Below are 23,605 nucleotides of genomic sequence, written 5' to 3'. Positions count from 1 at the left end.
GGGTCTGGGGAAATGAAAAGGGTTCCCGGTCCGCACCCCGGGATTAGATGGGTCTGGGGAAAATAAAACCCGGTTCGGGGGCCCCGGGGTTTCAGCCCGGGTTAGAGGGGCCCCAGGGAAATAAATGGTTCTGGGCCCAGGTTCAGCCCGGGTTAGATGGGCCTAGGGAAATGAAAGGGTTTTTTTTCGGGGCCCGGGTTTCCCAGCCCGGGGGGGTTTTTTAGATGGGCGGGGGAAAATTTAAAACTGTTCTGGCCCAGGTTCAGCCCGGGTTGGGAGGGGCGGGAAATGAAAGGGTTTCTGGCCCTTTTTTTTCAGCCCGGGTTTAGTTTGGGTTCTAGGGAAATGAAAGGGGTTCTGGCCCAGGTTCAACCCCGGGGTTTAAATTTTGGGTCAAAGGGAAATGAAACTTTTCTGGCCGCACCCCGGGGTTTTAGAGGGGTAAAGGGGAAATAAAAATTGGTTTTTGGTCCGCGGGCCCGAGTTAAAATGGGCCCAAAGGGAAAAAATAAAAGGGTTCGGGCCCCGGGGTTTTCACCCCGGGTTAGAGGGGTCTGGGGAAATGAAACTTTTTCGGCCCGGTTCGGGCCCGGGGTTGAAATGGGCTGGGGAAATAAAGGGTTTTCTGGCCCAGGTTCAGCCCGGGTTAGATGGGTCTGGGGAAATGAAAGGGGTTTCTGGCCCAGCCCGGGTTGGGAGGGGCTGGGGGAAAAATAAAAGGTTTTCTGGCCCGGGTTTTCAGCCCGGGTTAGAGGGGTTTGGGGAAATGAAACGGTTTCTGGCCCGGGTTCACCCGGGGTTAGAGGGGTTTCTGGGGGAAATGAAACGGTTTTTTGGCCCGGGTTCACCCCGGGTTTAGAGGGGTCTAGGGAAATTAAACGTTTCGGGCCCCAGGTTCACCCGGGTTAAGGGGTCTGGGGAAATAAAAAGGGTTCTGGCCCGGGGTTCAGCCCGGGAAAGAGGGGCCCGGGGAAATGAAAGGGTTTTGGCCCAGGTTCACCCCGGGGTTAAAGATGGGTCTAAAAAAAATAAAACTTTTCCCTGGCCCGGGTTCACCCCGGGGTTTAATGGGCCTAGGGAAATGAAAGGGTTTTTCGGGTTCCGCACCCCCGGGTTAGATGGGTAAAGGAAATGAAAGGGTTTTCTGGCCCCGCAGCCCGAGTTAAAAGGGTCGGGGAAAAAAAACGGTTCTGGCCCCTTTTTCCCACCCGGGATGGGAAGGGCCCTGGGGGAAAAATGAAACATTTTCGGGGCCCCGGTTTACACCCCGGGTTAGTTTGGGTCAAGGGAAATGAAAGGGTTTTCGGGCCCATTTTTTCAGCCCGGGTTAGATGGGCTAGGGAAAAAAAAGGGTTCGGTTTTCCGCACCCGGGGTTTAGTTTGGGTCAAGGGAAAAGAAACTTTTTCCTGGCCCGGGTTTTAGATGGGCTGGGGGAAATGAAACGGTTTTTTGGCCCGGTTAGAGGGGTCTAGGAAATAAAAGGGTTTCCCTGGCCCGGGTTAGAGGGGTCCAAAGGGAAAGGGTTTTACGGGAAAGAAAAAAAACCCTTTGAAAACATAATCAATAATTTCTGCCCTTCCTGTCTAGCACTTTTGTAAATGTTTTTAAAATTTTTAAATTTGAAAATAATGTCTTTGTTTTTTACAGATCAATGTCCAACTTTTTTTTAAAATTCCCTAACAAATGTTTTTTTTAATTTATTGTTGAAACTAATTTTTTAATGTTTTTTTTTTTTTAATTATGTTGGCTTTTTAAAACCCCTTCCCCCAGGGACACTTTTTAAAAAATTTAAAGCTTTTTAAATTTTAAAACTGGCTCATTTACGAAAATGTTTTTTAAAGTGAACTGTCCCCTGTTCAAATAAACCGTAAAAAAAAAAAAATAAGAAATGAAACGGTTCGGGCCCCGGGTTTTCACCCGGGTTAGAGGGGTTTCCAGGGAAATGAAAGGGTTTTCGGGCCCCGGGTTTTCTCCCCGGGGTTAAAATGGGTCTAGGGAAAAAGAAAGGGGGTTTCCCTTGGCCCTTTTCACCCCCGGGTTTTAGATGGGTCTAGGGAAATGAAACGGTTCTGGCCCGGGTTCTCCCCGGGTTAGATGGGTCTGGGGAAAAATGAAAGGGTTTCCGGGGCCCCGGGTTTAAAGATGGGCCCGGGGGAAAATGAAAAGGATTCGGGGGGCCCGGGTTAGATGGGTCTGGGGGAAATAAAAAGGGTTCGGGCCCGGGTTAAAAATTTTTCAAAGGGAAATAAAAAACGGTTTTTCTGGCCCGGGGTTTTCGGGCCCCGGGTTCGGGCCCCGGGTTAATGGGTCTAGGGAAATGAAAAGGTCCGGGCCCCGGGGTTTAAGAATGGGTCGGGGGAAATGAAAGGGTTTTTCGGGCCCGGGTTTTCAGCAGGGGTGTTGGGATGGGCCCTAGGGAAATAAAACCCGGTTCTCCCCCGGGTTCACCCCGGGGTTTAAGAGGTCTGGGGAAATGAAAGGGTTTTCGGCCCCGGGGTTTCACCCCCGATTAAATTGGGCTGGGGAAAATGAAAGGGGTTTTCTGGCCCATTTTCCCTTTCCCCCCCCCCGGGGGTTTAGAGGGGTTTTTGGGAAAATGGAACGGTTTCGGGCCCGGGTTTTCTTTCCGGGTTAGAGGGGTTTCGGGAAAATGAAAGGGGTTCTGGCCCGGGGTTTTTCTCCCCGGGGTTTTAGAGGTTCAGGGAAATGAAAGGGTTTCCTGGCCCGGGGTTTTTAGATGGGCCCCGGGGAAAATAAAAAAGGTTCTTTTCGGGCCCCGGGGTTTAGAGGGGCCCTAGGGAAATAAAAACGGTTCTGGCCCGTTTTTCAGCCCGGTTAATGGGTCTGGGGAAATAAAACTGTTCGGGCCCGGGTTCGGGCCCGGGGTTAGAGGGGCTGGGGAAATAAAAAAGGTTTTCGGGCCCCCCGGGTTTCCCGTCCCGGGTTAAAAATTGGGTCTGGGGAAATGAAACGTTTCTGGGCCCGGGTTCTGCCCAGGGTTAAGGGTCTGGGGAAAAAAACCGGTTCGGTCCCGGGTTCGGTCCGGGTTAGAGGGGGTTTTGGGGAAAAAATGAAAAGGTTCGGGCCCGGGGGTTTTATATGGGTCTGGGGAAAAATGAAACGGTTTCCCTGGCCCGGGTTAAAAGGGGCTAGGAAAGGGAAAAGGGTTTCTGGTCCGGGTTCTGGCCCGGGGTTTGGCCCCGGGTTAAAAATGGGTCTGGGGAAATGAAAAGGTTCTGGCCCGGGTTAGATGGGTCAAGGGAAATGAAAGGGGGTTTCCCGGGCCCGTTTCAGCACGGGTTAAGGGGTTAGGGAAAGAAACGGTTCGGGCCCGGTTCACCCCGGGTTAAAAGGGGTCTAGGGAAATGAAAGGGTTCTGGCCCGGGTTCACCCCCGAAAAAAGAGGGGTTAAAGGGAAAATAAAAAAGGTTTCTGGCCCGGGTTTCAGTTTCACCCGGGTTAGAGGGGGCCCGGGGAAAGGAACGGTTCTGGCCCAGGTTCTTTCCCCGGGTTTAGTTTGGGCTGGGAAATGAAAGGGTTTTTCGGGTCCGGGTTTTCTCCCCCGTTTAGATGGGACTAGGGGAAATGAAAGGGTTTTGGCCCGGGGTTAGAGGGGGTTTCCTAGGGAAATGAAAAGTTCTGGCCCGGGTTAGATGGGTTGGGGAAAATAAAACGGTTCTGGCCCTGTTAAAACCCCGGGGTTTAGATGGGTCTGGGGAAATTTAAAAAGGGTTTCGGGGCCCGGGTTTCACCCCGGGGGTTTTAGAGGGTTCCCAAGGAAATAAAAAGGGTTCGGCCCCGGGGTTTCTCCCCCGGGCCCAAAAGGGGTTCAAAGGGAAATGAAACGGTTTTTCGGGGCCCGGTTAGATGGGCCCCAAAAAGGGAAATGAAACGGTTCGGGGCCGGGGTTTCTGGCCCCGGGTTTTCGGGTTTCCGGGTTTTAAGGGGCCCAAGGGAATAAAAAAGGTTTTCTGGCCGGGGTTTTAAGGGGGGGCCCTAGGGAAATGAAACGGTTTTTGGCCCCCGGGTTTAAATTTTGGGTCTAGGGAAATCCCGGGTTTCGGGTTTCCGGGTTCTGGCCCGGGGTTTTAGATGGGTCTAGGGAAATGAAACAGTTCTGGTCCGCACCCCGGGTTTTTAGATGGGGTCTGGGGAAATGAAACAGTTCGGGGGTCCGCACCCCGGGTTAGAGGGGCCCTGGGGAAATTTAAAACCCGGTTCTGGGGCCCGGGTTTCCACCCCGGGGTTAGAGGGGGTCGGGAAATAAAAAGGGTTCTGGCCCAGTTCACCCCGGGGTTTTTAGAGGGGCCCTAGGGAAAGAAAGGGTTTCTGGCCCAGGTTCACCCCGGGGTTTTAGATGGGTCGGGGAAAGAAACGGATTCTGGTCCCCCGGCCCGGGTTAGTTTGGGTTTCTAGGAAAATGAAAGGGTTCGGTCCGCAGCCCATTTTAAGTGGGTCTAGGGAAATGAAAGGGTTTTTTCCCCCGGGGGTTCGGGCCCGGTTTAGAGGGGGTCTGGGGAAATAAAAACGGTTCTGGCCCGGGTTTTTCGGGGCCCGGGTTAAAGGGGTCAAAAAAATAAAGGGGTTGGGGCCCCCGTGTTCAGCACGGGTTTTAGTTTGGGTTCAAAAGGGAAAAAGAAAGGGTTTCTGGCCCGGGTTCGCCCGGGTTAGATGGGTCTAGGGAAATAAAAAGGGGTTCGGGCCCCGGGTTTCAGCCCGATTAAGGGGTCCAAAGGGAAATGAAACTTTTTCTGGCCCGGGTTTTCCACCCCCGGGTTAGTGGGTCTGGGAAATGGAACCCGGTTCTGGCCCAGGTTCTTTCCCGGGGTTTTAATTTGGGCCCGGGGAAATGAAATTTTTTCTGGCCCGGGGTTTCGCCCGGGTTAGTTTGGGCTAGGGAAATGAAAGGGTTTCCCCGGGGCCCGGGGTTAGATGGGGTTTTAGGGAAAATAAAAAGGGTTCGGGCCCCGGGGGTTAGATGGGTCTAGGGAAATGAAACGGTTCGGGGCCCGGGGTTAAACCCCGGGGGTTTTAGAGGGGTCGGGGAAATTTAAAGGGTTTCTGGCCCGGGTTCACCCCGGGGTTTAGTTTGGGTAAAGGGAAATGGAAACTTTTTCGGGCCCCGGGGTTAAGATGGGTCTAGGGAAATAAAACGGTTCTGGTCCCGGTTCGGTCCGGGTTAGTTTGGGCCCTGGGGAAATGAAAAGGTTTTTTGGCCTGGGTTAAAATGGGCCCAAGGGAAAGGGAAAGGGTTTTTTCGGGCCCGGATAGGGGGGTTCTAGGGAAATGAAAGGGGTTCGGGCCCGGGTTCGGGCCCCGGTTTTAGAGGGGTCTGGGGAAATGAAAGGGTTTTCGGGTCCGCAGCCCGGGTTAGATGGGTCTGGGGAAATGAAAGGGTTTCCCGGGTCCGCACCCCTTTTTTTAAAATGGGTCTGGGGAAAAATTAAAAACGGTTCTGGCCCGGGTTCAGCCCGGGTTATAGGGGTGGGGAAATGAAAGGGTTTCTGGCCCAGGTTCACCCGGGGTTTTTAAATGGGTCAAGGGAAATAAAAACCAGTTCGGGCCCATTTTTTCACCCCGGGTTTTAAGATGGGTCTAAAAATGAAAGGGGTTTCTGGTCCGCACCCGGGTTAGATGGGTCTGGGGAAATAAAAATGGTTCTGGTCCCCCCGCCCAGTTGAGGGGTTCTAGGGAAATGAAACTTTTCTGGCCCAGGTTCAGCCCGGGTTTTGGGTTTGGGTCTAGGGAAATGAAACTTTTCGGGCCCCCGGGTTTTCCCCGGGTTAAAAATGGGCCCTGGGGAAATGAAACTTTCTGGCCCGTGTTCAGCAGGGGTTTAAAAAGGGGTCTGGGGAAAAAGAAAGGGATTCGGGCCCGGGGGTTTCAGCCCGGGTTAGATGGTCTAGGGAAAGGGAAAAGGGTTTCGGCCCGGGTTCGCCCGAGAAAATTTTGGGTCAAGGGAAATGAAACTTTTTCTGGCCCATTTTTCACCCGGGGTTTTAAGGGGCCCCTGGGAAAGGGAAAGGGTTCCCGGGCCCCCGGTTCTTTCCCCGGGTTAGATGGGCTGGGAAAGGGAAAAGGGTTTTCGGGTTTTCCGGGTTCTGCCCGGGTTTAGATGGGTCTAGGGAAAGGGAAAACTTTCGGGTCCGGGTTAGAGGGGGCTGGGAAAAAATGAAAAGTTCGGGGGCCCGGGTTTAGAGGGGGTCAAGGGGGAAATAAAAAGGGTTTTCTGGCCCGTGTTCACCCGGGGTTAGAGGGGGTCGGGAAAAAGAAACGGTTCGGGGCCCCAGGTTTCACCCCGGGGTTTAGATGGGTCAAAGGGAAATTAAACGGTTTTCGGCCCGGGTTCACCCCGGGGTCAGAGGGGTTGGGGAAAATAAACGGTTCGGGGCCCCGGGTTAGATGGGCTAGGGAAATGAAAGGGTTTCTGGTCCGGGTTCTGGCCCGGGGTTCGGCCCGGGGTTTGGGAGGTCTGGGGAAATGAAAAGGTTCGGGCCCTGGGTTAGTTGGGCCGGGGGAAAAAGAAAGGGGTTTTCGGGCCCGGGGTTTTAGATGGGCTAGGGAAATGAAAGGGTTTTCTGGCCCCGGGGTTTTTCTGGTCCGGGTTGGGATGGGTCTAGGGAAATAAAAACGGTTCTGCCGCAGCCCGGGTTAGAGGGGTCTAGGGAAATGAAACGGCCCTGGCCGCACCCCGGGTTTTTAAAATGGGCCCTGGGGAAATTTAAACGTTTCGGGCCCCGGGTTTTCACCCCGGGGTTTAATGGGTTTTGGGAAATTAAAGGGTTTCTGGCCCGGGTTCAGCCCGGGTTAGTTTGGGCTAGGGAAAGGGAAACGGTTTTTCCTGGCCCGGGTTTCAGCCCCGGGTTAGTTTGGTTCTAGGGAAATGAAAGGGTTTTCTGGTCCGCACCCCCGGGTTTTAAGATGGGTCTAGGGAAAATGAAATGGTTCTGGTCCGCACCCCCAAGTTAAAATGGTCAGGGAAAAAAAAGGGTTTTCGGGGGCCCGGGTTTTCACCCCGGGGTTAGAGGGTCTGGGGAAATAAAAAGGGTTCTGGCCCGGGTTAAACCCGGGGGGTTTTAGATGGGTCTAGGGAAATGAAAGGGTTTTCGGGCCCCGGTTCGCCCGGGTTAGTTTGGTCGGGGGAAAAAAAGAAACGGATCGGCCCAGGTTCGGGCCCGGGGTTTTTAGTTTGGGCTGGGAAAATAAACGGTTTCTGGCCCAGGTTCACCCGGGGTTAATGGGCTAGGGAAATGAAAGGGGTTCTGCCCAGGTTCACCCGGGGGTTAGAGGGGTCTGGGGAAATAAAAACGGTTCGGGTCCGCAGCCCGGGTTAAAAGGGTTTCAAGGGGAAAATGAAATGGTTCTGGTCCGCACCCTAATTTAAAGATGGGTCTAAAAAAAGAAACGTTCTGGCCCGGTTCAGCCCGGGGTTTTTAAGTTTGGGCGGGGGAAAAAGAAACGGTTCTGGCCCGGGTTTTCACCCGGGGTTAGATGGGTCTAGGAAATGAAAGGGTTCTGGCCCGGGTTTCAGCCCGGGTTAGATTTTCCTAGGGAAATGAAAGGGTTTCTGGTCCGCAGCCCGGGGTTTTAAAGAGGGGCAAAGGGAAAGGGAAAGGTTTCTGGCCCGGGTTAGATGGGTCTAGGGAAATAAAACCTTTTTTCTGGCCCGGGTTAGAGGGTTGGTCGGGGAAATAAAGGGTTTTTTCGGGGCCCGGGGTTAGATGGGTCTAGGGAAAGGGGTTAAACAGGAGAATAAAACCCTTTGAAAATCAAAATCAAAAATTTCTGCCCTGCCTGTCTGACCCCCTTTTTGTAAAATGCTTTTTAAATTTTTAAAATTTGTAAAAAATTGTCTTTGTTTTTACAGATCAATGTCCAACTTTTATGTAGATTCCTAACTATGTTTTTAAAATTTAATTGTTTCACTAATTTTTAAAATGTTGTTTTTTTTATTTTTGGGGGCATTCTAAACCTTGCCCAGGGCCCCAACGGGGAAAAAAATTAGCTTTTTATTTTAACACTGGCTCATTTACAAAAAATGTTTATTAATGTGAAATTTTCCCCTGTTCAAATAAACCCTTAAATAAAAAAAATAAAAAATTTGAAACTTTCGGGCCCCGGGGTTTCACCCCGGGGTTAGAGGGGTCTAGGGAAATGAAAGGGTTCGGGGGCCCGGGTTCCCCCGGGTTTTGATGGGTCTAGGGAAATGAAAGGGTTTTCTGGCCCGGGTTTTCACCCCGGGTTTAAAGAGGGGTCTAGGGAAATGAAAGGGTTCGGGCCCGGGTCTGCCCGGGGTTGGGAGGGTTTCAGGGAAATAAAAAGGGTTCCCGGGTTTCCGGGGTTTCCTGGCCCCGGGTTAGTTTGGGCCCTAGGGAAATGAAAAGGTTTTACTGGCCCGGGTTAGATGGGTCTAGGAAATGAAAGGGCGGGGCCCCGTGTTCACCCACGGGTTTAGAGGGGTCGGGGGAAAAAAAACGGTTCGGGGCCCGGGTTCACCCCGGGGTTTTAAAATGGGCCCTGGGGAAATGAAACGGTTCGGGCCCGGGTTCACCCCTTTTTTAAAAGGGTCAAGGGAAATGAAAGGGTTCCCGGGCCCCAAAGGTTTCAGTTCGCCCGGGGTTAAGGGCCCTGGGAAAGGGAAAACGGTTTTTGGCCCAGGTTCTTTTCCGGGTTAGATGGGTCGGGGAAAAATAAAAGGGTTTTCTGGCCCCGGGTTCTGCCCGGGTTAAGGGGCCCTGGGGGAAATGAAAGGGTTTTTCGGGGGGGTTTCTGGCCCGGGGTTTAAAGATGGGTCTAGGGAAATGAAAAGGTTCTGTCCCGGGTTTTAAGGGGGTCTGGGGAAAAGGGAAAGGGTTTTCGGGGCCCTTTTGTTTTTCACCCGGGGGGGGATGGGTCTGGGGAAAAATGAAATTTTCGGGCCCCGGGGTTCGGGCCCGGGGTTTTAGATGGGTAAAGGGAAAGGGAAACTTTCGGGCCCGGGGTTTTCTCCCCGGGGGCCCAATGGGTCTAGGGAAATGAAACGGTTTTGGGCCCGGGGTTTTAGATGGGTAAAGGGAAATGAAACGGTTTTTGGCCGGGTTCTGGTCCGGGATCTGGCCCCGGGGTTAATGGTCTAGGGAAATAAAAAGGGTTCGGCCTGGGTTAATGGGTCTGGGGAAATTGAAACTTTTCGGGGCCCCGGGGTTTGATGGTCTAGGGAAATAAAACCTTTTTTCGGGCCCGGGGTTCGGGCCGGGGATAGATGGGTCAAGGAAATAAAAACGGTTCGGGCCCCCGTTTTAAACCCGGGGTTAAGGGGTTTCGGGGAAATGAAAAGGGTTTTCGGGCCCCCGGGTTCGGGCCCTTTTTTTAGAGGGGGCCTAGGGAAATGAAAGGGTTCTCCCCCGGGGTTTCCCGGGTGGGGGTTTTTTGGCCGGGGGTTTAGATGGGCTAGGGGAAAATGAAACAGTTTTTGGCCCCGGGTTAAAAAGGGTTTCTAGGAAAGAAACGGTTCGGCCCGGGGTTTCGGGGCCCGGGGTTTTCGGCCCGGGGGGTTAAATTGGTCTAGGGAAATGAAAAGGTTCTGGCCCGGGTTGGGAAAGGGGGTTTCTAGGAATGAAAGGGTTTTTCTGGCCCGGTTTCAGCACGGGTTAGATGGGTCTAGGGAAATGAAACGGTTCTGGGCCCGGGGTTCACCCCTTTTGGATAAGGGTCTAGGGGAAATTTAAAAAGGGTTTCGGGCCCGGGTTCGGGCCCGGGTTAAGGGGTTCGGGGAAATGAAAGGGTTTCTGGCCCGGGTTAAATTTTCAGCCCCGGGTTAAAAATGGGCGGGGAAATAAAACTTTTTGGCCCGGGTTCATTCCGGGTTAGAGGGGTCTAGGGAAAAAAGGAAATTTTCTGGTCCGGGTTCGGGTGGGGGTTAGTTTGGGTCTAGGGAAATAAAAAGGGTTTTGGGGCCCGGGGTTAGAGGGGCCCGGGGGAAAGGGAAAGGGTTTTCGGGCCCGTTTTAACCCGGGTTAGATGGGTTGGGGAAATGAAACGGTTTGGCCCGGGTTCCCCCCGGGTTTAGGGGTCTAGGAAATGAAACGGTTCCCCCGGGGTTTTCCCCCGGGGTTAAAAGGGGTTTCCAAATAAAAAGAAACGGTTTCGGTCCGGGTTCGGCGCGGGTTAGGGTCAAGGAAAAGAAAGGGTTCTGGGCCCGGGTTAGATGGGGTCTGGGGAAATTAAAGGGTTTTTCCGGGCCCGGGTTTAGATGGGCCCAAGGGAAAATAAAACGGTTTCGGTCCGGGTTCTCCCGGGGGTTTAAAGTTTGGGTCTAGGGAAATAAAAAGGTTCTGGCCCGGTTAAAATGGGTCTAGGGAAATGAAACGGTTTTTTCCCCGGGGTTTTTAGATGGGCCCCTTAGGGAAATGAAAAGGGTTTTCGGGCCCGGGGTTTTTCCCGGGTTAAAAAGGGCTAGGGAAAAAAAAAGGGTTCTGGGCCCGGGTTAGATGGGCTAGGGAAATGAAACTGGGTTTCGGGCCCCGGGGTTAGGGGGGGGTCTGGGGGAAATGAAACGGTTTCGGGCCCCGGGGTTCCCAGCTGGGTTTTAAGATGGGTTTTGGGGAAAAAGAAACGTTCGGGCCCGGTTTCCCCCCGGGTTTTAAATTTGGGTCAAGGGAAAGGGAAAACGGTTCTGGCCCGGGTTCAGCCCGGTGAAGGTTTTCTGGGAAAAGGGAATTTTTCGGGGCCCCGGTTTTAGAGGGGTTTCTGGGGAAATTTAAAAAACGGTTTCGGGCCCCCGGGTTCAGCCCCGGGTTTAATGGGTCAAAGGGAAAGGGAAAAGGTTCGGGCCCGGGGTTTGAGGGGCCCAAAGGGAAATGAAAAGGGGTTTCTGGCCCGGGTTCGGGCCCGGGGTTTTAGATGGGCGGGGAAATGCAAGGGTTTCTGGCCCGTGTTCACCCGGGTTAGTTTGGGTCTGGGGAAAATGAAACTTTTTTCTGGCCCGGGGTTCTGCCCGGGCCCAAGGGGTCGGGGGAAATGAAAACGGTTCGGGCCCGGGTTAAGGGGTTCGGGGAAATAAAAAGGGTTTCGGTCCGGGTTCTGGCCCCGGGTTTTTGGCCCGGGGGTTAGAGGGGTTCTAGGGGAAATGAAAGGGTTTCGGGCCCGGGGTTTCAGCCCGGGTTAGTTTGGGGGTCTGGGGAAATAAAAACGGTTTCTGGCCCGGGGTTCACCCCCGAGTAAGGGCCCTAGGGAAATAAAACCCTTTTTCTGGGCCCATTTAAACCCCCGGGGTTAGATGGGTCTGGGGAAAGGGAAAAACGGTTTCGGGCCCCCAGGTTCTTTCCCGGGGGGTTTAAAAGGGGGTCTGGGAAATGAAAGGGTTTCTGGCCCGGGGTTTTCCCTCCCCGGGGTTGATGGGTCTAGGGAAATGAAACTTTTTCTGGCCCGGGGTTATGGGTCTAGGGAAATAAAAAGGGGTTTTCGGGCCCCCTTTTTTAGAGGGGTCTGGGAAATGAAACGGCCCCGGGGGCCCGGGGTTTCACCCCCGGGTTTGATGGGCCCTAGGAAATGAAAAGGTTCGGGCCCCGGGTTCACCCCGGGGTTTTAGTTTGGGCCCTGGGAAATGAAAGGGTTTCTGGCCCGGGTTAAAGAGGGGGCCCGGGGAAAAATAAACGGTTCTTGGTCCGGGTTCTGGTCCGGGTTAGTTTTTTTCTGGGGAAATTTGAAAATTTTCCTGGCCGGGTTTAGAGGGGTTTTTAGGGAAATAAAAGGGTTTTCGGGCCCGGGTTTTAAAAGGGGGTTCTAGGGAAATGAAACGGTTTTCCTGGCCCGGGTTCGGCCCGGGGTTAGTTTGGTTTCAAGGGAAATGAAAGGGAATTGGCCGCGGGCCCGGGGTTTAGAGGGGCCCTGGGGAAATGAAAGGGTTTCTGTCCGCGGGCCCGGGTTAAAGGTCTGGGGAAAAATTAAACGGTTCTGGGCCCGGGGTTTTCAGCCCGGGAAGAGGGGTCGGGAAATGAAAGGGTTTTCGGGCCCGGGTTTTCACCCGGGGTTTTAGATGGGCCCTGGAAATGAAACATTTTCGGGCCCAGGTTAAAGCCCGTTTGGGGGGGGGGGGGGGAATGGGTCTGGGGAAAATAAAACCCCGGTTTCGGGCCCGCACCCGGGTTAGATGGGTCGGGGAAAATGAAAAGGTTTTTGGGTCCTGCAGCCCATTTTAAAAGGGCCCCTAGGGAAATGAAAGGGGGTTCTGGCCCGGGTTCACCCCGGGGTTTAAGATGGGCGGGGGAAAAATGAAAGGGTTCGGGCCCCGGGTTTTCACCCCGGGTTAGATGGCCCAAGGGAAATAAAGGGTTTCCCCGGGCCCCGGGGTTTCACCCCGGGTTAGAGGGGTAAAGGGGAAATGAAACTTTTTCTGGCCCGGGTTCAGCCCGATTTAGAGGGGTTTCTGGGGAAAAATGAAAGGGTTTCGGGCCCAGGTTAAACCCGGGTTAGATGGGTCGGGGAAAAAGGGAAGGGTTTTTCGGGCCCGGGTTCTTTCCCGGGGTTAGTTTGGGGTCCTGGAAATGAAAGGGGTTTTTTGGTGGGGGTTTTCTCCCCGGGTTTAGAGGGGTTGGGGAAAAAAAAACTTTTTCGGGCCCGGGGTTTAAAGATGGGCCCCTGGGGAAATGAAAAGGTTCGGCCCCGGGTTTTAAGATGGGCCCTAGGGGAAATGAAACGTTTTCGGGCCCGTTCCCCCCCGGGTTTAATGGCCCTAGGGAAAAAAACCCTTTTTTCCTGGCCCGGGTTCAGCCCGGGTTAGATGGGTCTAGGGAAATGAAACGGTTCTGGCCCAGGTTCAGCCCGGGTTAGATGGGTCTAGGGAAATGAAACGGTTCTGGCCCGGGTTAGATGGGTCTAGGGAAATGAAACGGTTCTGGTCCGGGTTCTGGTCCGGGTTAGATGGGTCTAGGGAAATGAAACGGTTCTGGCCCGGGTTAGATGGGTCTAGGGAAATGAAACGGTTCTGGCCCGTGTTCAGCCCGGGTTAGATGGGTCTAGGGAAATGAAACGGTTCTGGCCCGGGTTCAGCCCGGGTTAGATGGGTCTAGGGAAATGAAACGGTTCTGGCCCGGGTTCTGCCCGGGTTAGATGGGTCTAGGGAAATGAAACGGTTCTGGTCCGGGTTCAGCCCGGGTTAGATGGGTCTAGGGAAATGAAACGGTTCTGGCCCGGGTTAGATGGGTCTAGGGAAATGAAACGGTTCTGGCCCGGGTTAGATGGGTCTAGGGAAATGAAACGGTTCTGGTCCGGGTTCTGCCCGGGTTAGATGGGTCTAGGGAAATGAAAAGGTTCTGGCCCGGGTTAGATGGGTCTAGGGAAATGAAACGGTTCTGGCCCGGGTTAGATGGGTCTAGGGAAATGAAACGGTTCTGGCCCGGGTTCAGCCCGGGTTAGATGGGTCTAGGGAAATGAAACGGTTCTGGCCCGGGTTAGATGGGTCTAGGGAAATGAAACTGTTCTGGCCCGGGTTAGATGGGTCTAGGGAAATGAAACGGTTCTGGCCCGGGTTCAGCTCGGGTTAGATGGGTCTAGGGAAATGAAACGGTTCTGGCCCGGGTTCAGCTCGGGTTAGATGGGTCTAGGGAAATGAAACGGTTCTGGCCCGGGTTCAGCCCGGGTGAGATGGTTCTGGGAAATGAAACGGTTCTGGCCCGGGTTAGATGGGTCTAGGGAAATTAAACGGTTCTGGCCCGGGTTCAGCTCGGGTTAGATGGGTCTAGGGAAATGAAAAGGTTCTGGCCCGGGTTAGATGGGTCTAGGGAAATGAAACGGTTCTGGCCCGTGTTCAGCCCGGGTTAGATGGGTCTAGGGAAATGCAACGGTTCTGGCCCGTGTTCAGCCGGGTTAGATGGGTCTAGGGAAATGAAACGGTTCTGGCCCGGGTTCTGCCCGGGTCAGATGGGTCTAGGGAAATGAAACGGTTCTGGCCCGGGTTAGATGGGTCTAGGGAAATGAAACGGTTCTGGTCCGGGTTCTGGTCCGGGTTCTGGTCCGGGTTAGATGGGTCTAGGGAAATGAAAAGGTTCTGGCCTGGGTTAGATGGGTCTAGGGAAATGAAACGGTTCTGGCCCGGGTTAGATGGGTCTAGGGAAATGAAACGGTTCTGGCCCGGGTTCAGCCCGGGTTAGATGGGTCTAGGGAAATGAAACGGTTCTGGCCCGGGTTCAGCCCGGGTTAGATGGGTCTAGGGAAATGAAACGGTTCTGGCCCGGGTTAGATGGGTCTAGGGAAATGAAACGGTTCTGGCCCGGGTTCAGCCCGGGTTAGATGGGTCTAGGGAAATGAAACGGTTCTGGCCCGGGTTCAGCCCGGGTTAGATGGGTCTAGGGAAATGAAACGGTTCTGGCCCGGGTTCAGCCCGGGTTAGATGGGTCTAGGGAAATGAAACGGTTCTGGCCCGCAGCCCGGGTTAGATGGGTCTAGGGAAATGAAACGGTTCTGGCCCGGGTTCAGCCCGGGTTAGATGGGTCTAGGGAAATGAAACGGTTCTGGCCCGGGTTAGATGGGTCTAGGGAAATGAAACGGTTCTGGCCCGGGTTCAGCTCGGGTTAGATGGGTCTAGGGAAATGAAACGGTTCTGGCCCGGGTTAGATGGGTCTAGGGAAATGAAACGGTTCTGGCCCGGGTTAGATGGGTCTGGGTTTAAACGTCTCACCTCAGCAGCTGGATCTCCTTCTCCAAGCTGTCCATCTGCTCCATGAGCTGCTGTCTTTCTGCTTCCTGGGCCGAGGACAGCTTCTTGCACAGGAAGTCCAACCTGTGGGGGGGGGGGGGGGTATAGAAGGACCGTAAACCCAATCGGACTCTGACAGGAGGACCCAGAGGAGCAGGTTCTGTTCTGGTACCTGGACAGCTTGGGCTGCATCACCCTCCTCAGGTGGTCCCTGGTCACCGAGTGGATCAGCAGGGTCTTCTGCCAGCTGTCCCCTGAACACAGACAGACTCATTAGAGAAGCGGGTCAGAGCAGAACCAGGTTCTGACCCGTTACATTACATCAGAACCATGTTTTCTAAGAATTTTCCTCCTACATCTTCTTATCCTGAGCTTCCTGTCGTCTAGACATCCCGTCATCCTCAGCGCCTTCAGCTTGGCCTCCGGGTTGGCTGGTGGACCCTGGTCAGAACCACAGAAACAGTCACTGGGCCGCTGCTGACACCGGGTCAGTCTGCGGGTTATGGAGGGGCGGTAGGTACCAGTCCTGTCAGCCGGTCCTTGAAGTACGGCTTCAAGAAGCTGCCCAGGAACATCTTAGAGGGATGCTGGTGGCAGGAGGCGGGACCTTCTCTGGAGGAGGCGGGGCCTTCCTTGGAGGACGCTTTGATTGGTCCAGAGATCTGGGCCTGGAGCTCCCTCTGCAGGCACAAAGGCGGTACCTGTGATTAGAGAGGGGGGGACCAGAGCGGAGGCAGGCAGACTTCCAGGCAGGTTTAAGATGTTCCTGCTATCAGATGCAAACCGCTCTCTGCTGCAGCTGCAGACACGTCCATCACTGGTCAGTCAAAGCAGCTGAAATACAAACCACCGTCTGCGCATCCATCAGTGTTTCCTCTTCCTAACGATCAACACCCACAGAGGCAGCAATCCACTCGCTCTGCTGCAGGCGGGTAAAAACCTCCCAACCAGCAACCATCTGGATCCATGGAGGCCATGACCCGCCTCAGACGGTGCTCTGATCCACCTGCAGCCGCAGTGAGGCGCACTGGTCACATGACCGTCCGTCAGTTTGGTCTAATGGGCCTTTCAGACAGGCTGCGACGACCGCACTGCTGCGCTGTGAAACCCATTCTTTTCAATGGCACAGCGTAGCGCACCGCTTCGCGAGCTCGCCGCGGCGCACCGTGACGAATGCACGCGTGGCCAATAGAAACCGGGCCATCGGCTGGAAAGACCAGGAAGCAAAATGGAGGAAAAGCTTAGGGTGAGGAGCTCAGGACTCAGAGTAGAACTGCTGCTCCTCCAGAAATTGGCTCCCGGTAATTTGTATGGATCCTTGAGATCCTTGGTCCGACTCTCCCCAGCAAACTTTCAAACTGCTCCATACTGAGCCGAAAGTAGACCTGGAACCGGTCGCTGTGAAAACGGAGCTCTTTCACAAGCCGGAACTCCCCAAGCTGCTCTCTGGACCTGAGGGTTTCGTGCACCCACAGCCTCTTCTTCCTTGCTGCTCTTTTTCTTCGAACTAGCAGGGCTAGTGCTAGCGCTTGCTTCTTAGCACGGGTCAGATACATATTTGCTGCTGACCAAAAGCTGGAACAACAAACAAATGACTAGACCCGGCAACCCAGCCGGCGCAGCGCTAGCCGCGGGGTTCAGCGCATTTGCGCAAATCGCTTCCTATCTGAAAGGCCCATAACAGGTCATCCTGCTTTCCAAGCTAGCTCCCCGTCTACGCTTAGAAATAACTAGCATTGTGGCCTGAGAGTCAACTTATTCAGTAAATGACCCTAAGTGCAAACCTGCTGGAGTCCACCATTGGGTCCACCTGTGGGTCTACCTGTGGATCTACCTGTGGGTCCACCTGTGGGTCTACCTGTGGATCTACCTGTGGGTCCACCTGTGGGTCTACCTGTGGATCTACCTGTGGGTCCACCTGGTTGTCTACCTTTGGATCTACCTGTGGGTCCACCTGGTTGTCTACCTGTGGATCTACCTGTGGGTCCACCTGGTTGTCTACCTGTGGATCTACCTGTGGGTCCACCTGTGGGTCTACCTTTGGATCTACCTGTGGATCTACCTGTGGGTCCACCTGTGGATCCAACTGTTGGTCTACATGTGGATCTACCTGTGGGTCCACCTGGTTGTCTACCTGTGGATCTACCTGTGGGTCCACCTGTGGGTCTACCTGTGGATCTACCTGTGGATCTACCTGTGGGTCCACCTGTGGATCCACCTGTGGATCTACCTGTGGGTCCACCTGTGGGTCCACCTGTGGATCCACCTGTGGATCTACCTGTGGGTCCACCTGTGGGTCCACCTGTGGATCTACCTGTGGGTCCACCTGTGGGTCTACCTGTGGATCTACCTGTGGATCTACCTGTGGGTCCACCTGTGGATCCACCTGTGGATCTACCTGTGGGTCCACCTGTGGATCTACCTGTGGGTCCACCTGTGGGTCTACCTTTGGATCTACCTGTGGATCTACCTGTGGGTCCACCTGTGGATCCACCTGTGGGTCCACCTGTGGGTCCACCTGTGGGTCCACCTGTGGGTCCACCTGTTGGTCTACATTTAATGTGAGAACAAAGTAGGGCTGGGCGATAATTCAATAACGATATATATCGATCGATAGACGTGTGGCGCAATAGAAAAAAAGAGAGTCGATAAAAGTTCGATAAAAAAGAAACGCAGTTTTCCTTCCTTCTCATTGTAGCCTAGCATGTAGGTTTATGCTAGTAACTGCTTCCTCCCAACCAATCACAATCGCGGACCCAGGCACGCCGTCACCAAGCCCCGCCCTCTCAAACCACAACACAGAGCACATGAAGATGTCGCAGCAGGAGAGGCGGAGGAAATTGTTCCAAAGAAGGTTTCTGTAGTTCGGCAGTCTGGCAGTATTTCGGTCATGGCAAGTCGGACAAAAAACAAACCAGTCATCTGTAAAATGTGTCGGGAACCAGTGAAACCAGTCTGATAACACAACCAACTTTTTTTTTTTTTATCATCTCAGCCGCTCACAGCCGCAGGAGTACGAGCTGTGGAGGCCCCGGGGCCGCTCTCCTCCGAGGAATCTTCAGGAATTTCGGGAAAATATTTATATATATATTTTCAGTTCTGGGCAGTTTCCCACGGAGTTGTAACAATTGAGATAAAAATGCTGAGGGGCCAGAAACTTCAAAGTAATAACTCAGGTTAAAGCAGGAAACGGGGGTGGGGGGGGGGGGGGGGGGGGGCATTTATTTATCTGTTATATTTATTTTGGTCACTTTTCTGGTCACTTTAGTTTATTCTTTGTCAGTATTTAATAACATAACTCAGGTCTCTTAAGTTATTTTTCTTTAAAACAATTCTGTTATGGTTAAAAAAGTTGGTTGAATAAAGATTTAATTGGAAGTCTGTGTTTGTGTTCTTTATTAAAATTAAATCATTTAGCAATATTATAAAAAGTCCAGGCAGAGCTGCACATAAAATATGGTTTCAAATCTTTTCAATAATTATCGATATCGATCAATATGCATTTTTTTTATCGATAAGCTTTTTTTCTATATCGCCCAGCCCTAGAACAAAGCCAAGGAGGGAAATGGATTCTGAGCATCTTCAGCGATTCTGATCTCTATCTGGGCCACCAAGACCCAGCAGAGTTCTGTGGGTCCGGTTCTGCCCATGTGGAGTAGACCCGGCCCTGGACTAGAACTCTGGAATGTCCTGGGGTTCTGGAGCGGCCCGTCCTCACCTGCTGCTTCTGGTTGCGGGTCCGGAGCGTCTCCAGGTGGGCCAACGTCTCCTGGACCACCTGCTGGTAGACCAGGTTCAGCTGGAGACACGAGTCCACAGACGGAGACAGGTCCAGCTCGCTCTGTGGACAGAACACACCAGTCACACCAGAACCAGAACCCTGCCACCGGGTCCTGACCGGTACCGACCTCGTCGCTGGAGCTGCTGCCGTCACTGCCAGAGCCGCTCATCGGACCCAGCATGTCCTCCAGGTTCTGGATCTCCGTCTGGATCTTCTCTCTCTGGGCCAGCAGGTCCGCTGGACTCTGGACACACAGACCTGTCAGGTTCTGTCCCGTACCGGACCGCCAACAGGAGGTTCTGGGTGTTCTGTCTCACCTGTCCCACCTGGTTCTCCCCGTCTGATTCACCATCTAAGCAGAGAGAGAGAGAAGCGGAGTCAGAGACGCAGAACCGTTTCCTTCCTGTTCATCAGAGAGTCTGATGGGGGGTCCGATGGATCAGGACCCAGCTGGTACCGGTCTCACTGCTCAGCAGGTCCAGCTCCTCCTGGGTCACGGCCAGGCGCCGCTCCAGCGCCTCCACCTGCCTCTGGATGCGGTCCCTCTGGGCCGACAGGTTCTCCGCCATTTCTGGAAGACAGAGACAGTCCGCTCAGAGAGGCCTGCCTGGTTCTGGTTCTACTGCAGGTCTAGTCTGAATGGATCTATCTGGTTCTGTTCCACCCCCTCCGAGGCCAGAACCAGAACCTTAAAGACCCTTTCATCCGAGATCCTGGTTTCTGTTTCTGGATCAAGATGTGAGGCGGTTCTGCTCGGCTTTGTTTGTTTCTATTCTATACTGTTCTATGTGATTCTGTTCTATTCTATACTGTTCTATGTGATTCTGTTCTATTCTATACTGTTCTATGTGATTCTGTTCTATTCTATGCTGTTCTATGTGATTCTGTTCTATTCTATGCTGTTCTATGTGATTCTGTTCTATTCTATGCTGTTCTATGTGATTCTGTTCTATTCTATGCTGTTCTATGTGATTCTGTTCTATTCTATACTGTTCTATGTGATTCTGTTCTATTCTATGCTGTTCTATGTGATTCTGTTCTATTCTATGCTGTTCTATGTGATTCTGTTCTATTCTATGCTGTTCTATGTGATTCTGTTCTATTCTATGCTGTTCTATGTGATTCTGTTCTATTCTATGCTGTTCTATGTGATTCTGTTCTATTCTATGCTGTTCTATGTGATTCTGTTCTATTATATGCTGTTCTATGTGATTCTGTTCTATTCTATGCTGTTCTATGTGATTCTGTTCTATTCTATGCTGTTCTATGTTCTATTTTATGTTATTCTATGTGGTGCTGTTCTACGTGGTTCTGTTCTATGTGGTTCCGTTCTATGCTGTTCTATGCTGTTCTGTTCTATGTGGTGCTGTTCTATGTGGTTCCGTTCTATGCTGTTCTATGCTGCTCTGTTCTATGTGGTTCTGTTCTATGTGGTTCCGTTCTATGCTGTTCTATGCTGTTCTGTTCTATGTGGTGCTGTTCTATGTGGTGCTGTTCTATGTGGTTCTGTTCTATGTGGTTCCGTTCTATGCTGTTCTATGCTGCTCTGTTCTATGTGGTTCTGTTCTATGTGGTTCCGTTCTATGCTGTTCTATGCTGTTCTGTTCTATGTGGTGCTGTTCTATGTGGTTCCGTTCTATGCTGTTCTGTTCTATGTGGTTCTGTTCTATGTGGTTCCGTTCTATGCTGTTCTATGCTGCTCTGTTCTATGTGGTTCTGTTCTATGTGGTTCCATTCTATGCTGTTCTGTTCTATGTGGTTCCGTTCTATGCTGTTCTATGCTGTTCTATGTGGTTCCGTTCTATGCTGTTCTATGCTGTTCTGTTCTATGTGGTTCTGTTCTATGTGGTTCCGTTCTATGTGGTTCCATTCTATGCTGTTCTGTTCTATGTGGTTCTGTTCTATGTGGTTCCGTTCTATGTGGTTCCATTCTATGCTGTTCTGTTCTATGTGGTTCTGTTCTATGTGGTTCCATTCTATGCTGTTCTGTTCTATGTGGTTCTGTTCTATGTGGTTCTGTTCTATGCTGTTCTATGTGGTTCTGTTCTATGCTGTTCTATGTGGTTCTGTCCACCAGGCTGCAGAACAAACCCAGATTGTGACTGCAGTTTCTGACCTCTGACCTTTTCTTCTAGCTTCTGTTTTCTGACCCACATCATCAGAACCCTGTAGAGTGTGTAGAAGCTGCTGGGGGGGTTGGGAGGTCCTACCTGGCAGTTGGTTTGGTCCAGAAGGTTCTGTTTCGGATGCTCCTCTGGACCTCCAGTCTAGAAGGGTACCTGTGAGGTGGACCCGGTCCTCCCGGGTTCGGCCCACCGGAACCAATCGATCCTCAGGTGTCTCCGTCTCCACCAATCACCGCCGCTTGGTCGTTAGCATTTTACCCATCAGGCAGCGCGGCAGCAGAAACGCGGTCCTGACGTTTGCCGGTTCGGATTCGGTTCTGGTTCCTCGGAAACAACAGTGGCGATTATTGAACAGAAAAGAGTCCAGAAACCTGCTTCCGGCTTCTCTTCTAGTTCGGACCAAACTTTATTACATCCTGAAGCAAACACGGTAGCATCCAGCTAGCAGGCGGAAATACGTCATAAGCAAGTGGGGTGGGACCCGGCTCCTATTGGCTGTTGAGTTCATCAGAGCCCCTCCTGTTCCGACTCAACATCCAATGAGAACAGGAGCGGTGAGGTTCTAAGGAGGTGACTAGAAACACGGGCTCTGTTCGAAAACCTAGGACGTGTCCTCCAAGGACGCGGTCTACCTAGACTGGATCCTTCGAAGACCTTGAAAATAAGGAGACCGGAAGAGTTTAGTCTTTGAATTCGAACAGGTCTACCCTTCGGCGGCTTTTACCGCTGTATGCTCTGTTGCTTAGCAACCGTAAACGTTGACACACAAAGCAAAAAAAGATGAAAACCGAAGTTTTCAAAACTGTTTATTTATTTCTTCTTTTATTATAAAGTGAACAAAGACTGATTTAATCCAGAGTGGAATAAATGTTCCAACCAGCGGGAACTAATCAATCAAATGTAATGATAGAAACCTTAGTCAGTTCAATAACCTGCTGCTGTCATTCTGCACATCTCTGATGTTGCTGCTATTTTCTAATTACTGTAAAAATGTCCATAGCTGCATATTGGTTATTTATTCTCCAGTTTTATATTGTTAAAACACTTTACAGGATTTTATTGTTTATATTTTAACTCTTCCCTATTATGTTATTCTTTATTCTATTGTGTGACCATTTTCAATAATCTTTCTGCTGCTGTAAATCTGCCCATTGTGGGACAATAAAGGGATTTTCTATTCTATTCTATAAAAGGGCTAGAAAGATAGAAGTAAATCTAAAAAATGTATTAAAAATATATCTGCAAAATCTCTAATATTCAACAACAAAAAATACTTGGTGAAGCATATTGTGCAAAGAAGCAATAAAAAATAAAACTATCAGATTTATAGCCCCCCCCCTGCAGATATATTACAAATGTCCTGAAATTACAGCCAAACTGAACTTCCAACATTCGCCACTGTTCGGCGCAAAGGTAAATGGCGCCGAACAGTGGCGAATGTTGGAAGTTCAGTTTAATATAATCCAGTCTGTGAATAGTTCCGTCTGAAATGAATGAAAATAGTTGTTTTAATGGTTATAGAGTCAGATACGTGGCGGTAATGTTTGATTTATCTAAAGGTTTTTATCTGTTACTGTGGAAATGGGTTTGACTGGAATTTAAGGACAGATTCTAAAAGATCTGCAGGGTGGGGGGGGGGGACTATAAATCTGATAGTTTAATTTTTCCAGAGAAATGTTTACTTTTCATAGCAACTTATATTCTTCTGCATATAATACCTCCATGGCAGAAACATTCTATCATTCTATTCAACACTTGATTCCAGAAATTGATGAGAATTTTAAGCAGACATGTGAAGCAGGCGTCACCAGAGGAACTGGATAAAGCTTTGGCTTCTTTCTCCAAGGACAAAGCTCCAGGCTGCGGTGGTCCAACAAGTCATTTTTGGGCTTGTGTTTGGAACGTTTACTGAACTATTAGAGCACGGCTGCTTCACCCACACTAGGAAACAAGCTGTCATCACGCTCATTCCCAAAGCTGGAAAAGATCAAACACTTCTTGATCATTTAAGACAAATAACTCCATTAAATAATGATTACAAACAGTTTAAAATCAGGCATATCTCGAATTATTTCCGACACTCAATCTGGATTTATAAAAGCTGCTCCATACATAATAACATCCGCCTTATTCTGGATTTAATATATAACCATTAAATGGAACATGAAGGCGTTGTGTTATTTTTAGACTTTTATAAAGTCTTTGATATGATAGAACATGAATTTATGTTCAAAGCTTTTGATTTATTTGGGTTTGGGATTAAATTTATTAATGAAATTAAAACATTTTATAAAGATACAAACAGTTCAGTGGGTTAAAGATTTAGCATCAACAAAGGAATAAAAGCAGGTTTAATTTCTCCTCTGCTATTTATTGCTGCTGCAGAAACGTTTTCCATTTCAATTAAAAACGGTAAATTATCGGTGGAAGGAAAGTTTTCTATTGGTCAGCTAGCAGATGACACAACCTCCTTCTTCAATAACCTGAATGAAATTCCCAAAATCCTTAAATTAATTGAAACGTCCTCAAAGGCTTCAGGAATTAAATTAAATTTAAACAAATGTGAAATTTTGCCTCTTAAAAACTGTCCAATATCTGCTGCTTTTAATATTCCTATAAAATCCAGTGTTAAATATCTGGGTGCGCATAAAAATAAAAATGACTTAGAAAATATTAATATTTGGGAGAAACTTTAATATAAAACTCATTTAAATAAATTGGCTCAGAGAGATTGATCTATTCTGGGAAGAACATTTCTCACCAAATAGAAAGTTTTCCAGACTCATCTAACCTGCTTATTTATCAGGATTCAGCATCACTTCTATCAACAGGAGGAACTTTGACTTCATATGGAAACAAAAAACTCACTATAATAAAAAAGGTCATTTAATTAATGGAGAAAAACCAGCTAATTTAACAGCATGAATGGAACTTAAAAATTAATTGGCTTCCATCTTTTTTAATAACAATAAATCAATTATGGTTCCATATTCCAAGTAAAATATTTTCTAACCTGGGCGGAG

The 23,605-nt window shown here is 50.9% G+C and overlaps 1 protein-coding gene across 1 annotated transcript in view; it reads right to left on the bottom strand.

The window, feature by feature from the left end:
• snapc4 (small nuclear RNA activating complex, polypeptide 4) overlaps window positions 1-21,051 on the bottom strand; it is a 34,889-nt gene extending 13,838 nt beyond the window's left edge. The window contains exons 1-9 of the mRNA XM_038275294.1: window positions 20,667-21,051; window positions 18,914-19,027; window positions 18,774-18,808; window positions 18,584-18,700; window positions 18,394-18,516; window positions 15,197-15,355; window positions 15,032-15,116; window positions 14,848-14,929; window positions 14,658-14,759 (exon numbers count right to left, since the gene is read on the bottom strand). Of these exons, the coding sequence (XP_038131222.1) occupies window positions 14,658-14,759; window positions 14,848-14,929; window positions 15,032-15,116; window positions 15,197-15,355; window positions 18,394-18,516; window positions 18,584-18,700; window positions 18,774-18,808; window positions 18,914-19,025 (815 nt within the window). The 5' untranslated portion in view covers window positions 19,026-19,027; window positions 20,667-21,051. The remainder of the gene's footprint in view (window positions 1-14,657; window positions 14,760-14,847; window positions 14,930-15,031; window positions 15,117-15,196; window positions 15,356-18,393; window positions 18,517-18,583; window positions 18,701-18,773; window positions 18,809-18,913; window positions 19,028-20,666) is intronic.
• Between the last annotated feature and the right edge of the window lie 2,554 nt (window positions 21,052-23,605).

Source organism: Cyprinodon tularosa, unplaced genomic scaffold (assembly GCF_016077235.1).
Source record: "Cyprinodon tularosa strain WSP-4 unplaced genomic scaffold, ASM1607723v1 ctg951, whole genome shotgun sequence".
Classification (NCBI taxonomy): domain Eukaryota; kingdom Metazoa; phylum Chordata; class Actinopteri; order Cyprinodontiformes; family Cyprinodontidae; genus Cyprinodon; species Cyprinodon tularosa.
Note: the sequence above shows the minus strand (reverse complement) of the source record. Positions and strands in the feature narration are given on the sequence as shown.